Source organism: Sinocyclocheilus anshuiensis, unplaced genomic scaffold (genome assembly GCF_001515605.1).
Source record: "Sinocyclocheilus anshuiensis isolate Anshui unplaced genomic scaffold, SAMN03320099.WGS_v1.1 scaffold152, whole genome shotgun sequence".
NCBI classification, from domain to species: Eukaryota; Metazoa; Chordata; class Actinopteri; order Cypriniformes; family Cyprinidae; genus Sinocyclocheilus; species Sinocyclocheilus anshuiensis.
Window position 1 is genome coordinate 4,746,786 of NW_015555781.1, and position 17,935 is coordinate 4,764,720.

The 17,935-nt window shown below is 39.1% G+C and overlaps 1 protein-coding gene across 1 annotated transcript; it reads right to left on the minus strand.

The window, feature by feature from the left end:
* Positions 1-1,007: 1,007 nt before the first annotated feature.
* Positions 1,008-7,878, minus strand: LOC107674619 (protein Wnt-9b-like). The gene is made up of 4 exons (XM_016468646.1): positions 7,729-7,878; positions 6,354-6,607; positions 4,593-4,858; positions 1,008-2,212 (listed from the first exon to the last, which is right to left on the minus strand). Exons 1-4 carry the CDS (start codon positions 7,812-7,814, stop codon positions 1,742-1,744), a joined length of 1,077 nt encoding a protein of 358 aa, XP_016324132.1. The 5' UTR covers positions 7,815-7,878; the 3' UTR covers positions 1,008-1,741.
* Positions 7,879-17,935: the final 10,057 nt, after the last annotated feature.

A 17,935-nucleotide genomic window follows, 5' to 3' on the forward strand; every position in this document is an offset into this window, starting at 1 on the left:
TTTATATATTTGTTTATTTTTTTAATATCCCTGTATCAAAGGCCTCAATTGGGCATCCAGCATAACTTTAAAATCTTTCTGCTTTCAGCACATTCTGGAGAACAAGCACTGTTATTTGCTCTGATTGGTAATGGGCTAATAAGGGACTGGAATGGAGTTTATCAAAGGCTTCACACACATGAAAGGGCTTACAGACTTTATAGGCCAGAGAGCCTTGCTTACTAGGAAGGAGATGTTTTCCTTTGTTCTGGATGGGACATACTCTCTTTCATTGCCCTTGATGGGAAACAGGAATAGAGACTACATACTCAGAAGCCCAGATGTTTGCACACACTATACGCAACTGTAGGGAGAGGTTATGTTTGGGTCATGCTGTAATGACACGCTTTGTTCTGGTCGATCCCTAATGCTTGTATTTTTGACATACTTCTACATAGAAAAGTGGGAAATCATGCAGCAATGTGGCAAATGTAAATAAAAATTAGTAAATTCATGAATGCAGTCTGGAGTACACCAGTAAGTGTACATGAAGTTGGTGCAGCAGTTGATCAGTTTTATCTAATTGCAATAAATACATTCCTATCTATTACCAGATACAGCCATTTAATGGCCATTCAAAATATAAAACAAAACATTTCTGATCATATAACTTTCTCTAACATTCATTAGAAGTCTATGAAAGCAGACTGTGTCCCAGTAGATTTCCAGTTTATCAGCATAACCCCCCCTCCCCATTTGTAATATCTTTGTTAAGCATTTTAACTGTGAATACCATAACAGACGCAAGTACTTTCTTCCTTACATATAAAAGACTACCATAATATTCACAAATAAATGCATTCATAAGTGCTTCATACTCTCAGTATATTTTGAAGCCATATGTGAACTCTCAGAGCAATAGAGAGATATACATGTACATTATAGGCAGGAAGAGAGACAAGCAGTCAGAAATGTAAGTGAGCAGACTGCCATCTCTCTTCCAAACTATTCGTTTGAGTATAACTATACTTCGCAGATCACTAGTCCATTTCCATAATGTGCGATCAACACCGACTGTTCAACGGGCAACCTCCCGGTGAGGTTGGTTTATCACTGTAGAAGAAAAGAGTAGTCTGGTTCAATTCCAACCTCCACTACATGTGAGAAGCTGGGAAATGTCCGGAACGTCCCATTTGGGTTCCTTAACAGCAGAAGAGCAATTTTCATTCTAGAAACTCTGGGACCCATGGCCAGGTTTGTCCACACTTGTTTCACAAGTTCACGTAATCTTTAATGAAGTGGAGGTATACATATTTTGCTTGCTGTCCATGTTAAAGGGTTTGAGCTGGAGACTTGACCCGAGCCTGAAAGTCGGACCCCCTAGGATTTCCTTGACTGGTTTTAGTGGTAACCAATCAAGAAGGTGGAGCTGGGGTGGTGGAGGAATGCTGGAAGAACTGTCATAGGCAGAAGTAAGCAGCAGCTTATATACGCTTGTTCAGGCACTGATTGGTCATATTAAATGAACACTTTTGTTCGGAACTCCATGTGGGAGCCCAGACTTTAAGAAAGTGACTTAACCATCTCAACCAAGCCATTCTAAATCAGGTAAGACTGGCAGATCATCCTAAACATCTTTTCCCTTAGCACAACCTGGATCACAACCTCCAAACTTCTCAAAATTCTACTAGTTGTCTAGTAGACGCCTTAACAATCCTCAAGCTTCCTCACTTTCCACTTCGTCTTCTCAGTTTCCTTCTTATCAATGTTTCTTGCAGGTGTAGACCTCTTCTTCTCGGAGGCAGGTTTGACACTCGACGTGACAGCACCAGCGGACCTGGCAGTGGCAGGAGATGGTGGTGAGGTGGAGGGCCGTGTTGTAGCCCCGTCCACAGCACAGGCTGCTGCAGCTGGTGTCCTTTGAACATGGTCTGCCGGCCGTCCCGGGCGAGTAACGTGACGGCCTGCAAAAGCTGGGCGACTCCTCCAGAAATACCAGCTCGGTGGGCCGTAGGCAGGGACCCGTGTTGCTATGACGCCGAGGACTTGCCAGCTCGGTCTCCCCAGTGGCGGAGTTGGTAACACTATGCACTCGAACGGCCGTGTCATAGCGGTACTTCAGCAGGTGGCCTGTGTCTTGAAATGGGGAGAGTTGCTTCCAGCATGTTCTCACAGCACACGAACCGGAGACACCGTGACACTTACAAGTAGTCTTAAGACCACTCTTCACCGCCTGAGAGGAAAAGAAAAGACAGAGGTGAAGACATGAACACAGTACGCCAAATACATGATCCTGTGAAAATGAGTCAGAAACTAAGAAATCTTAGGAGAGGAAGAGTGGATTCGATATGGGATGCTGAAATTTGGTCTCACTTTTTGGATTGGCTACGACCCTTTAACGTGGATATTTGGTACTGAAGAAGATTTTAAAGAGAAACAATTAATTTTTATAGAGTTATTGACACTTCTGTGATTGTGTTAATTTTTTTTCTTGTCCAGTGATGAAATGAAACCGGCTAATAAGATATACTGTAAGCTCTTAGTCCAGAGCCCAAGCTTAAAAAATTACTGTGAATCAAATTCGAGTTTGCTCGAGATTCACTAGAGTATACTCAAGATTACCACACTAATCATGAGTGGTTTCACTCTTGGTGTGAACAGACCTTTCGTTAGTGATTTATTTTCATTTGTTTCATATTGCATTGGTGTAAAAGAGCCCTAGATCAGTGGTTCTCAACCAAGGGGCCGAGGCTAACTAGGGGACCTCATCAAACTTCCAAGGGGCCTCAAGATGAATTAAAATTACTTAAAATAAAACTAAACAATTAAACTTCAAGATATTTCATATTTTATTTCACACCTCAACACTAGTTTTTTCTTTGAGGAATCAGGATTCCTGTGGCCTTGGAAAACAGGGATATATGAGGTAACTTAGTTTTAAAAGTATATTTTCTAGACCTTGAAAAGTCATGTAAATTAAAATCTTAAAGCTCCATGGGCTTTGAATATACAACTGTATATAGATTTTTCTAGTTATGTCAAGCTCTAAAATGTTCAATTGGTTAGATATTTTGAGTAAAAAACTATTTTTTTAAATCCTTCTCCTTAATCATAAATCATGAACAACTGAAAAAGTCATGGGGCCTTCAAATATTGGACAATTATGGGCCTTGGAGTCCAAAACATTGAGAACCACTGGCCTAGAAAGAACTATTTTACATGTTTGGGAGGTCACATTAATACACTGGTATTGATTATCTACCCAAAAGTGGGGAGGGAAATTAACATAGAAGTTTGTAAAAGTGGGACAGCATGTTATCCAAAATTATAAATTGTTCAAGTAATTCAGCTGATACTCTGGGACTCCATAGCCCTGAGCTAAAAACATTGGGTTGACATGGTGTAGATGCTGGATGCAGGGGGAATGCCTGAGCTGGCGGTCTTTCAACTCTGACCTGCACCTCTTGAAGACCACCATCCCTGATCTATGTTCAGATCAGCACATTTCCATCTTTGAACTGTTACTCTCTCGCTCTCTATTTTCAATTTCGAAGTATTGGTACTCTGAGTTTGGGAGTTAAATCACATTGTTTACTTGTTGACTGTTGATCTATTTCTCCTATTCATGCTCCTCTCTACATTTCACATACTGTGGAGGTAGATTCAGAGCAAATCAGTCTATCAAAAAGTGCCCAAGGGGAGATGGGGAGGTCAAATGGTCGATGGGGGTGTTCCACCCTACACAGGTATGAGCTCCCACCCCAGGGCCACCTGAGCAATACAGAGGAGAAGTGAGGCAACGGAGAGAATCTGAAAGAGGAGGGGAAAACAAGACCTCAGCCACCTCTGCTTGTTTTTGTTAACCGCCATCTGTGGCCTGAGGTGTCAACTGTGGGAAACAACAAAACCGGAGACTGATAAGATAAAATCCGAGTTTGTCCAGCCATTCTTTTCTTACTCTTTCTGTGAACCTCGTAAACCATCCCCCTTTTTCGTTCTCTCTGTCTTTCCCTGAGGCTGCCAGTCTCCTGGTAACAGAACTGTTTTGAGAGATGTTATGAGGATTTATGAAAGTCTGGGAGAGTGGTGGCGACGGCGGCAGCGGCAGCAGTGAGACTGGTAGAGCGGGAGGCATACAGTAGGTGGAAAAAATGCTCATATATTACAGAGGCCTCTGTATAATCGCCCTCATGGGAGACCTCTAATTTTGAAGAGGGCCCCCACAGCAAGCGCTGTCATGCCTGGACCAGGGGAAGGAACACCTGGCTCCAGAGACCTGGCCAATACCTGCTCACCTACCTGCCTCACACCACTCGCTGAACTCTCCTTTGGGCTACAATAAACTAGAAGACCGCACCCCATCAACCAAGAGAGGACGGGAAGGTGTGAGACAGTTAACCCTTACAGATGTTCTCTTCTATGAGTTTTGGAGGAGAATGGACCATGAACACTTTTAAAAATAGAGAGTACATATTTGCATCTATGGTTCCATAGATGCAAATAGAACATTTCCGTCATAAAAAGGTTCTTTAGATTTTTGTAACGTTATGTAACCTTGATATGTTTTTTTTTGTTTTTTGTTTTTTTTTAATGGTAATATTTTTGCATCTTACCCGGGTGCCGACGTTAATGTTGTGAGCGTCGATTTGGGCACGCAGGTCCTTGCTGACCCGTTTTTGCCCAAAGAATTTCTTGAGAAACTTAGTGCTGTATTTGAGGTTGTCCCCGCATACGCCCCACTGCCAGGCCTCGCGGTGCTGCAGACCAGGAGAATCGTCGCAGGTGCAGCGCTCCATGCGCCCTGAGCTGCACGCTTTGGCCAACGCGTGAGACAACGCTGCTGATGACACCGCGAGCAGAAAGGCCGTCTCTTTAAAGCCTGATGAAGTGATGCATTCATAAATGAGCATTGAGCAGGTGCGCTAAATGTGAACAGCTTTTTTTTTGTTACATAAAAAGTCGTAGGCCTACACGTAAATACATAACTAGTGCTAAATCACGTACATTGAAATGTATCATATCAGTAACGTAATACAATATTTTATATGTTAAATATAAACATATAGGGGCGACATGTTGAGTTCACATGACAAGCTAAATACTACGCACTTTATTGGAATTAAGTAATATTAATAAAAACAATTATCTCTGATTGCAAATAATGCAATTCTCAAACAGTACCGATAACTGATAACAAAGTGGATGAGTATAGGCATGTCCACAATAACATAAATATGGATCTTTGTTTGTATGCGTTATTCTTCTTTTAAAATACATTTCTATTACCACGTTTATTATTTAAAACTCACTTCATGTAGATTTTAAACGAAAAAGCCACCCTTATCATGCCTGTAGGCTATAATGGATTTCTCTTACATTTAAACACTCTATCATAAACTAGCTACAACTTTTTCAATAAAGTGTTAAGTGCAGTGTTTTGTCACGATTAATCCCTCCTTGCAACCTCCTCGTTTTATGGTTTGCTTAGCTTAGATCAGAGCTGAGACAAGGCGTGTATTTTGATCCAATTAATTATTATTTTGACTAAGTTTTCTGTCAGATGAAAGCCCTTTTCCTCTGAGAACAGGGCGCTTTTCCGCGAGATAAAAATACTTCAACTGGCCCCGCGAGGCCTCACCGCACAGGGATTCCGCGCTTCCCAAGTCCCTAATTACCAGCGGACTGACCTACGTATGGCTTTCACATTCACATCCTGCACATTACGCACATGTTCGTTTGGAAGCAGGCACCACATGGAGGTTTCTGCATAGTTGTTCATGCTAAAGCATTCTCTTTCGGACATATAAGTAGTACTGACTAATTTAAGGCTACCAAACAGCAAATTGAACAATTGTGTTTTGTGGATTTTAAACTCACAAGATTCGGTCATTTCTATTTGTTCCTTATTAACATTAAACCATGGCTTCAACAATTAATAGTTTTTAAATTTTTTACTATGTGTTATTATAGTTATATTCCTAACGGAACAAACATCAAATAACTTTTTTTTTCTATCTATCTATCTATCTATCTATCTATCTAGGCCTATCTATCTATCGTCTATTTTAGTGGACATACCATTTTATTTGAAAAAAAAAAAACGAATTAAAATTATGAACACTTCCATAAACAACAACTTGTAATTTCGTGACCTTGAGAGCAAGGCTAAAAATGGCTGAACTGTCAACCCTATCATAGATACATTCTAACATTTGTAAAAATTTTAACAAAACATTTGTACATTTAGCTTGAGATGGCAAATGCAATGTTTTAATAACACTTAACATTTGTTTAACATTTGACAGAAATTTGCTTTTACAGTGACGTTTTTCAGAATAGAACACCAATATTGTGCTAAGGGTCTCATATCGTACCTCGTTTTAAAAGGCTTCCACGGCCATCCAGACTACAGTTCCAGCGCTCGTTGCGGAACTGATAGCGGCACTCCAGGAGGCTGAGACGGACAGATTCCCTCAAAGTCTCCGCCAGCCCCGGTTCTCGCCGGCACAAACGCTTTTGCCGGCGCGTCAAAGTCATCTGCTCGCATTGCTTCAGGTGCGCTTTACTGTTCTGAGGCTCGTTGGCAAATGGACCTGGCAGAAAAACCAGGGGCTCGCGACCTGTAAGGCTAACGACAACATGCACAATACAGTCACTAAAACTCTTTAATTTGAAACCATTCATTTATTTTTCGGCGAGGGTTCATTTTTATTTGTTCACAAACTCCATCCATACATTTAAAATACACTAAAATAGACCTTCAAGACCTTTTAGAACATCAGATAAAGTGTAAAACGTTTTAATCATAACGTTATGAAACATCGTTGTTTCAGTTTAACTTGTCACAATTGTTTATCTAATCCCAATTTTCAATAGGTTTTAGGAGTTTAAACTTTGGCACTAAAGTTACTGTATTTGAAAATTCAAGCAGCGCATTCACTTTTTTTTCTAGAATGTACGAGTGATGGCACATGTGCTTTGAATATGTTTAAATGCCTAATTTGAATAGTCGTGTTTGAATAAAGAATGCACCAAACTACACGTGCTCTTTACCCAGTCACTCAGTAGGCTAGTCTTGGCTTTTGGAAACGCTATGTGGCGCTTAACAAACTTAAGTAAGCACTCTTAAATAAAACCCATTGCAGAGTGTTTTACGTGTTTATAGGATTCTTATTATAAAAACCATTGGGCAACGTCCTTTGAACGTAAGCCAGGAAGATCTTAATTATCAGGTAGTGCTAGGGTAAGGACGCGGTGCCAAACCATCGGAAGACATCTGGATCCATACACTGCGCCGCGCTCAACTGCAATAATCGACTCGAACAGCACACTATTGAAATATTTTAGGCAAATCAATGTTTTCAAAACAACAACTAAAAAAATACATAAAATTATATCTAATAGTGTTACTTGTAGCTACTTTGTAAAGAACAGGCAAAAAGTCTAGCTTCCTTATTTAAATAATTTTAGATCTTTTTAAAATACCACCTTCAACAAATAATTATTTAATCTTGCCTCATTTGATTGTTTGTTACAGACAACCTGCAACGTAGGTTTTAAACATGATTAAACATACAAACAATAACAAGATATGCGTTATTGCGCATGGGACATCCAACATCACCAAATATCTCCACCTGTTGCCGCAACTTAAAATGATTCTATTTCATGTAAAATACAGCAATAATGCACTCAGAGGCTATTTCAATGAATTCCGAAAAGACAGAGGATATAAAAGTCTCTGCTGACCCGAAATAGGCTGCTGCGTGGGAGAGAAGGATGCAGAGGGCAAAAAGTCGCAGCGGACAGGCAGTCCTCGGAAGCCCGGTGCACATGATGACGGGTCGACGCTGCTCTTCATTGCGCTATCTGTCCGTGTTGAAATCCCAGCTGTGCTGGACAGCTCAAATTCTTAAAGGGGCAGAAACTCATTTCAGCGGTCCCGAGAGGGGTGAGGCGCGTCAGACTTATTGGATCATCAGTCACTCCGCCCATTGCCAGGGAAACGATATTTCCCTACATATTAGCAGGTGCGTTTTACCTGTTGAATGGTTCATCTTTACTTAGGGCTGATTCAGACAACTTTCCTTTTCTTTCTGATCATGGACAATATGGATTATTTTATGGATGAATTATCTAAAATATTTTATGGATTAAGATATTTAATCCCCCAACACCAACAAATAGTAGGTAAATAGAAAAGTGCATTTTCAATCGGTCCCACGCTTAAGAAAATTAATGACAAATGTGTTTGAAACAAAAAAGCATGTTGAATTGCACCAACTGAAAAAAATAGGCTAATGCATTGCATTAAGACTGCTTGCATTTTAATGCCTTATATTTTCAGGGCTTGCACTTTTAGGGGCTGAAATTCAACATAGTTGTTTATTTAAGCTTTGAATATTTCAATTCAAAACATTTCACACACATTTTCATCATTAAAAATTAAATAATTCATATTCACCTTCCAGAGTTCACTTCCGAAATATTCAGTCTGTTTAAAAATACTATGTAGGGCCTATAATATTCGACAGGCAATTTTTGGTCCATTTTATTTCACTTTACAAACTCGCTTCCGCAAATTCAGTGGTTCAAATTCGGCAGAAAATTCAGCATTGCACATCCGGGAACTGCAGGAGTAGAGTCGGCCTACCTATGCATGATCTCTATCTGCTGTTAGTCGCTCACCAGCAGGTGCTGCAATCAGCTGTTGATGAAGACCTAAGCAACAGGTAGAGCAAGTCATTCATTCAGAAAAACTGATTTGCAGAAATGGAGCAAGCTGTAAGTAGAAGTTTTGATTATCTGGGCCAGAGTGTATATGCGGAAAAGCAGATTAAAAAATAAGACACAAAAGCTGTGTTTACGTTTAATTCAACATCTTCGCTGTTAGTCATTTCCCCGTGTAGCATACATGTAAGCAGCTTTCTCTACCAAAGGAGATTATAATGCTATTTTGCCCAACGCTTATGTACAGAACTAACATTACATCTGAGGAAGACATATTGCTCTTGGTTGCGTCGTTGCCTTAACTTTTTATCATGGCTTGTGTGATGCTGCGTTGTAATCGGTCTTTGTCAGTCACGTGCGTTTATTATGTGTGACGTCACAACGTTGCATTGAGCAGTGAACTGATAGTGTATCCGGAGCGGTAAAGTAAATACCAATTAAACTGAAAAACTGGAGAAACAGAAGCAAACCAAAATAGATACGATACCGAGATAATCTCAGCAAAGATTTCAGGAAAAGTAATTTCTATAAATTGTAATTGATTAACAACACTGGTCCATACAATCTGAGGCAACCTCGTGATATTTACGATATAAAAACGTATATTATTTACTTATACTTGATTATATGTTCTGTTTTGTCTACCATTGATTTGCACACACAATTTGCACAATTGCAAGTAATTACGTCATGTGAGTCTCTACCACTAAACCTTACCCTGTTTGTTCAACATGTACTTAATTTGGTTGTCAAAGTACTGATAACAAGGAGACAATCAAAACACATTTATGAAAATGCCATTGCACATACTTTATTACTAATGCAAGACTGGGTTGGACCCCCCAGAACAAAATTGACTCATCTATGTATCATTTGTGTCTTTGTGAAGACCAAATGCAGTCAAGTATAATTCAAGTTAGTTGACTTGTCCAGTATTTGGCCATATCATCAGCTATATTGGATTTCTCTTTCATGGGAACATGTCATGTCAAAATATACAAAATTTATACAAAAATTCATACTTTATACGGACCCCCTGGCCTTACGTCAAGGACCACCAGGGGTCCACGAACCCCTGGTTGAGAAACACTGTGCTAGATGATCTGTCAAATACTTAATAGTGCAGTGGTGCTTGTAGATAAAAGACATTTGGGCACACAATTTTACACTGAATTGTTTCTATGTGAAAATCTCAAAACAATCAAAAATCACTGCTACTCTGTGTCCAAAGGACTCCACAAACTAGTGAGGCATAATTTTGTGCCTGTAACAGTTGTCTAAAAAAGTGTTTTGCAGGCAGATCCAATCGATTCTTCGATGCACTAGATGATCTGTCAAATACTACTTAATAGTGCAGTGGTGCTTGTGGATAGAAGACATTTGGGCACACACTTTCACACTGAATGGTTTCTCTGTGAAAATCTCAAAACAGTCAATAATCACTGCTACTCTGTGTCCAAAGGACTCCACAAACTAGTGAGGCATAATTTTGTGCCTGTCACAGTTGTCTAAAATAGTGTTTGTGAAGACCTTTTCTATCATGTGATTTAATATCGCAGACTTTCGCGTACAAGAACGCACCATTTTATAAATTATTTATAATATATAATTATAATATAATTTTTATTCCATACGCACTGTCTTGATATCTCTTTTATTGATGTCAAAAATAAATAAATAAATACACAAACATTGAATAATTCAGACTTTGACTGTCATCATCACTTGCTATAAGTATTATTCTTTTTTTTCTAAGTTCAGTTTAAGGATAATGAGTGTCTGTTTACTCTTGTTTAATTCCAACACCTTGTTTACAAACTGTGGCTCCATTCTCATTTCCTCAGCATCATTAACACACTGGCGTCTTTGATGCTGTTGTCATCACTAAACACAAGATATAATGAGCTAATCGTGACTGATCTTTCATCTCAGTTCCTCTCTCCTTCATCAGTGACTGACCAACCGGGCTCCACATTTCCCTTATGATGTCACCTCCTTTGTTTAAGACACCCACCTTTATGACGGAGGTGTGCCAGGTGCACCTCCTGCTCGTGGTGACCAATCCAAACAACTCTGCTTCTGAAATGTGAATAGTATGGGTGAATATAAAGTTTAAGAGGAGACACTATCGTCTTTCTATTATTAGTGTTGGGTTCTTGAATAGAGGTCCATTTGTTTAGTTTAAAATTGTTTTGAGGTCTTTGAAATGATACAGCAGATAACTCTTATGCTGTATCATTTTGCATGTCATTGTCATTATTTATTAAAATAAGTGTATCTTGTTGACAGTAAAACCTTGCATACCAGACTCTAGATCAGTGCCACTGTTGTTAGATGAACTTATATTTTTGTTAGATGAAAAAGTTGTTAGATGAACTTATATTTCAGGAAGTTAGTCCTTGAGAATGGTATTTTTCACACTCCCAGATCCAAAAAAGCTAATTTTGTTGGGCTGTTACTATGTTTTTAAAATGAAATTATCTTTCCAACAATTGGCTCATTTATGTATTTTAGGTATTTTTTAGGTCTGAAGTCGAAAAGGCCCAGTTTGGTCATATTTCTTTGTCACTGCTGTTGGTGCAACTTGAAAGAAGCTTCAGCCTAAAAATAGAATTAGCTTAATAAATTTAATGGCAGACTCTCCAGGAACCCAGCTTTTATGTTAACAGTACTTTCAAATCATCAGAGTCCACTGCTTACCCAGACGAGTATAATTTCAAATAAATAAATAAATCAACAAAAACAGTCGGTTCAGATCTTCAGTGAATTGCAAGTAGTTGTAGCTTTGTGGCTTCAGTGGATTGGCAATTGCTTGGTTTTGTCTTATCTGTAGCACCCTCTGCTGATTGGACTTGATCTATATTCTGCAGAATTAATGCTGTTTCGCTCAGTGGATCACGGAGAATATACCATCTGATGGACTATTGATTTTATGATTTGATGCTATTCATATATTCATGACCAGTAGGTCATTCCGATTTAAGACAAAAATTACTAATAAATAAAGTAATAAAAATAAAAGATACTTATATAGGGTTTATAAATTAAAATAATAATTGATTTTATATTTTCCATATTGTCTAATTTTGTTGTGTGTTTTGTCATTTTTATTATTATTTTATTTTGTGTATTGTTGTCCTGGCTACTAGTTAAAATAAAATAAGTAAGTCTTTCTGTATTTGATCGTATTTCACTTAACGTTTATTATAAATGGTTTAGTTAAAAAAAAAAAATAATAATCATAACCCTGCTAAGTATTTGCATAAAGGATTTAAGAAATGAAAAAAAAAAAGCCTATTATTATTATTATTATTACAGGCACCTGGCACGTTGTAGCATCTTTGCCACTAGAGGGTAACCTCATACAGTACATACCTACATGTTAACGTTACAGGCTACACTCAAAGCAGCTAATCTGTCAGCTATTTATAAAATCCTCTTCCAACACAACCTTCAATTAATTTATCCATTTACTTTATAATTGGTCATCTCTCTGGTTAAAGCGGTTGGAAAACACGAGGTTCTCTCATCAGGGGCATGCATACATTTGCTAAACATATTCAGGTAGACTCATCTTTCATTTTGCATGGGAAGAGGCGGCCTGTACACGCGTACCTAGCCTACCTACCACCTCGGCCCTCACGCCCGCGATGCAGTCATTGGACGACGACAAGAATGGGGTGGGGTTTCGCATGCACTTTGGACAACGTGATTGGACAACACTTACGCGAGGGCGGGGCCCATGACGCCACTGTCTTCGGACTAAAGAAAGACGCCATTTTGTTTTTAGCGGTGAGGAGGAGAACCGGAAAAAATTGTAGCGAAACTGCACCAAAAGGTAAATAATGGCGAAAGCGACACATTTTGCGGTGTCATTTGGACGTATGTCTTACAGAGGTCTTTTAATGTACCATGTGGCTAACAGAAAACCAGACTTCGGTTATGAAGTATCATTTCAGTCAGGGAGGCTAACAGGCTAACTAACGGATGTTTGCTTAGCTGATGTGGAACTGCACAACCAGTTCGCGCCTACTTAACCGAATATACAGACATTTTCAGCGCGCCCCTTTTCGCGAAAATATGTTTTTACCGTCTTCAAAAATTGTATAGCTCCTCAGGAGTGAGCGGAGTAAAATAAGTAGCAGCCAAATAAACAGTGATCTAACGTTAGTTACCTCGCCTGCGCCCTTAGCACAAAGCAGACGACAAGGCGTCGCTCGCAACGCAAGCAGAACGCTCCCTTAAAATGAACGCTGACGGTCTACATTGATTATGCGATCTGGTTTGTCTCGTAGCAGTGTAAATATAAATGGTTGAGAAATTGAACAGACTATTAGATCACAGTGACTCAAATTCGGGCACACAGACTTGTATGCAGGCACTGTGCGTTGTCTATTAGTGTGAATGATTCTTAGGCCGTGTTTGAGATCGTTCAACATGAAGAAACGGACGTTGATTCTGTCGCGTATTTCAGATGTAAGTGTTTGTTTGTTTTTTGAGAGTTCGCCAGAAGTGGTGCTTGTATAATTGTTGGTAAGAAGCTCTATGCATGTCTATAGTGGTTTGTTTTTTGTCAAGTGAGAACAGGTTTGATCCAGTCTTCGGCATCATGAGAAATTAAAAAACAGAGTATGTCAAGCCAGCATTTTTAATAACGCTAATTGCTTTTGATTGTGATCATAATAAAAAAAACAACAGTGATAGGATGACATCTTTCACGTGACTACATAACTAGCAGGTGTCAAATACCAGGTTTCTTCTGTAATGCATGACGGGATCGATCGAGTCAAATAAAGTGTAATCGTAGTTCGCTGTTAATAATACTTCATTTAACCCCCCATTCAGTTCTTGCTCAGATTGGAAAACTAGATCTGTTTTTATGCGCGTGGTTGTACCACTTGTGTTGAATTGTAAGGTGTTTCTTAAGCAAGCACAGCCTCCCAGTCACTCTGGTTATGAATGACTGACGTGTTGATTTCTACTTAGGAAGCATTTTTCGCTTTTATTGGCGGTGTCTGTCGCAACATTGAAACTGTGGATAGGATCCGATGTTGTCATGTGATTTTTCTGTGGCCTCTGTTATGCTCTCACTTCCTAGTATACCTGATAAATGTGTTGTCGTAACCATTTCAGTCTTTGATCTTTTTGCACGTCTGATGAGCATTTTCATTTCCATATAGGTGAAGTATCCTACATGTATCACATGGACTAGAGCAGGGGTATTCAATTAAAGTTCCAAGAGGTCTGTTGTCTACATTTCCTTCCCAGTGGAGGTCCGGGGGGAAAAAAAATAAATAAATAAAAAATAAATATATATACACACATACATACAGTTGTTTCTGGTTCTCGAATCTGATTGGCTGAGAATAGTGCGATATTCTAGTGATAACAGAGCTCCAACTGTTTCACCATTTGTATCACTTCGCTTGTGGAATGTAGTTTTAAGAGGTTTTTTTTAATGCAAGAATGTAGTTGTTTAGACTTCAAATATGTGGTTTGTTAATAAAGATAACATCTATTTGAAAAATTGCTTCGTTTTCGGAGACGTGAGCTTCAGGGCGTCAGCGACCATGGCTCTGATGTCTCTATAGTGGTTAAACATTAAATATCTCTAGAGTAGGGCTGCAACTAATGATTATTTTGATAATCGGTTAGTTGGTCGATTCTTTTTTCAATTAATCGGATTAAAAAAAAAATATTTTGACAAACACACTATTCCACATTCTGCCCAATGTCCTTCAAACAAACGTGCCAACTGCCTTTTAGGAATTTTAGGAATCTGTCAAAAAATTGTTTAAATAAAAAAATGTTATTGTTATTTATTGGGCAAATAAACTTAAACAACTAAATAGTATTTATTCACATAAAAAAGGCCTCCTATGCCCTTCATAACAGCTTGCATTCTTGCTGGCATTGTTTATGTACTTTTTGACTGTAATTGGGTATCTGGAAAAAAAACACTATAAAGCTCTCTGCCTTTCTTTCATAGATAACAGCAATAATTATATTATAGCATTAGAAATAGCCTACTACTGTTACTAAAGAGCTTACACATATTGGAGGACTAACCAATACAGAAAGCTAAAAAATGATTTTGGTAATCACCAGTACTGTTAGTTTAGAGCAGCAGTGGCACAAACCATAATTTGTTAAAAACCTTACATAAATTAGCTTTAATAAATTTTAGCATTGTATATTGTTATATATGTACATAGTTTAAATCTCTGCATTAAAAATTAAAATTATAAAGACGAATAAAATCACAAACTCGGTTGTAACCAATAGGTAAGAGTAATGTTCTGCAGGAACACGTTCAAATCACTGACTGAGCGCATCAGTTTCACTCTCCGCCAAACGTTCTGTGCTGTTTTTCAGTTCATCTGAATGGATGGATGTGCAACGCACAACGTACCGTAAACTCTAGTGTGAAGGCGCACGACTCGCCGTCGCTTTTGCATGTTGACCTTTAAACCTCGATTTAACTTTGAACAACAGATATTTCAGCACAATGAATGTTTTTGCGCTTATTATTAATTGTCTCTCTTTTCAGTCTGCCTGATGCACGTGCCCGCCGCTCATTCAGTAAAGATTAAAACTTGACACAGACTGTCAGGACGGACCTTTATGCAAAAATGGAAATGCTCGTGTGAATTTATGACATTTATACACAAGGATATGACCGTAAACTGAAAGTTTTTGCGCTGAGGATGCACACGCATCATCTGCCAAAGTGCCAGGGCAAGCAAGCCATTACGCTAATGCATTAGCTTAAAGCTTAAAATCAAGAATTCTCATGTTTTGGGCAGCTTGGATAACGTAACTCTCCCGCATCTCATTCTGTTTCCTCCACTATTTTTATATGCATTTTTCCATAGAAATGCGTTATTCAGTGCTGTAATTTGACGCGACTGGCTGAAGTTGGACGTGCACTGTGGGCAGACCCGACTAATCAAAAATGAGAATTGTTGTCAGTGATTTTCATAATCGATTTTATCAATTAGTTGTTGCAGCCCTACTCTAGAGTGTTTAATCTTACTTGATTTCTCATCAGAGATCTGGATGTATTTGACACCTGGTTTGTTTTTGTTAGTTGTTAGTTTTTGTTGCAGGGAAGGTGTTGATTTCTCTCATAATGAGTTGTTAATTAGACAGAGGTCATAAAGCTTTGTGTCTACTTTCATTAGGGATGCTCCCATCGATTGGCCGGAGATAGGTATCGGCCGATAATCTAGGGCTTTGCAATTAATCGAAATTCGATTTCGACCTCCCAACGATTATGAAAATACAGTAATCGAGATAAAATGATTATTGGGCCCATTTCGCCCCCTTTCCAGTGGTGCTCTTTCGTTCCTCCATAAAAGCCCAATTTCACGTGCAAATCAGTACAATCATGTAACGAGACTTTTGCAAAATGGGACGTGCTTGATTTATTTAAATTGATTACATTTATTTGTTTTTAAAAGCGTGAAAGAAATTGCGCTTCCTCGGGAAGATTACTGTGTATGCGCTAGGGCTGTGCGATTAATCGAAATTGTCATAAAATCACGATTTGAGCGTGCGCGATTTCTAAATCGCTTTATAGCACGATTTTCCACGCCCCCGACCTCCCGCAGTATGCTATCCGAACCAATCAGAATGCAGCGCGCCTAAATGGAGAACGAGAACAGAACAGACCGGGCGGGCATACAAACGGAACGCCAGGTTCACACACTCCGCCTGTGTTATACTTTCCACGTGTGCGTGTCCGCAAGGGGCCGCCATGGTATGCGTGACGTAAAAATTGTTATCGGAGATTGTGCCCGGAGTCTCTGCACGGACATCCGCGTGCCTCCCACTGTCTGTGTACGCGTCAGGATTGCTCTCGTGGAAAGTATAACACCATCCATCTGTGGTGTGTATTTTTTCCGTGCCCATGTTAACAGATCAGAGCGTTCACACTGCACGCGATTACGGTCCGGTGTCCTGACATTTTATCCTACCCGTCAGATTTTCCTATTTACTGCGCATGCGCACATCGATATTACGTCCTTTTTATCATGCTGAACAACAATATTTAATGTATCTGCATTACTGTAAGGGTAGGTTTAGGGTTGTGGTGTAGACGTTAATAAAACACAATCGAACTGGTAGAAAATTCAGTTGATTGTTAGCTTCCGGTTTTTGCTGTATCCCTTCTAGTCCCAACCTTGGAAAGGTTTCCATGACCTCTCGCGAGATCTCGGCAAAAAGTAGGCTTGTTTGAGATGCGCCTGGCCTCGCCTGAAATGCAGGCGGCTGCGGTGAGGGCAGTGAAATAAGAGCAGACAAGACGGACAGCTCTGACCTCTCGAAGTGGAACAGATACCAATGAGATCAAAGACCGATATCGCGTTATTCTCACTCACGTGCTGTGCTGCTGATAAACATGATATCATTTCAGTTCTGTTGCTTTTATATGAAAATAAATATGATGAACAAGACACTCAAAGTGCTTGCTATTTAATTCCATACGAAAGGTGTATTTATCATCCATTTTTACTTTAATACAAACATGTATTTTATATTTTTATAGAAACATGACAATCACATTATCTCACACAGAGATCGCACTGTCATAGTGTTTGGGAACATTCATGCATAATTTAAATACATAATCACATGAAATCAGATAAAAAAATCAAATATTTTAGAAGAGAACCGCAGCATCACAGTTGTTGTTTCAAATTCACACTGAATGCATTTATGACTGTAAAGCATGGCTCTGTGTGTCAAAATCGTGATCGAAATCGCTAAATTGATCAAAGTTATCGCAATAGGTTTTTTTTTGTCCATATCGCACAGCGCTCAGAGACGGAACACAACACGGACATGTAAAGTCATCTTTTAGCTCCTAAATGGTCAAATACACACAAAAATATGTCAAAATGCGGTGCTTAGTGATTATTCATGTAAACCCTCGTCGGTTATGTAATAAATGAATGTAAAGAGTTGAGAATGAAAATACTTTTGTAACAGTAAATTGGATCCGTGCGGCTCTTAAAGTGACAGCAGGCTAATATTCCTGCTCAGCTGCACTGTGTGCTTAAAGGGGTCATATGATGTTGCTAAAAAGAACATTATTTTGTGTATTTGGTGTAATTAAATGTGTTTATGCGGTTTAAGGTTCAAAAAACACATTATTTTCCACATACTGTACATTATTGTTTCTCCTCTATGCCCCGCCTTTCTGAAACACGTCGATTTTTAC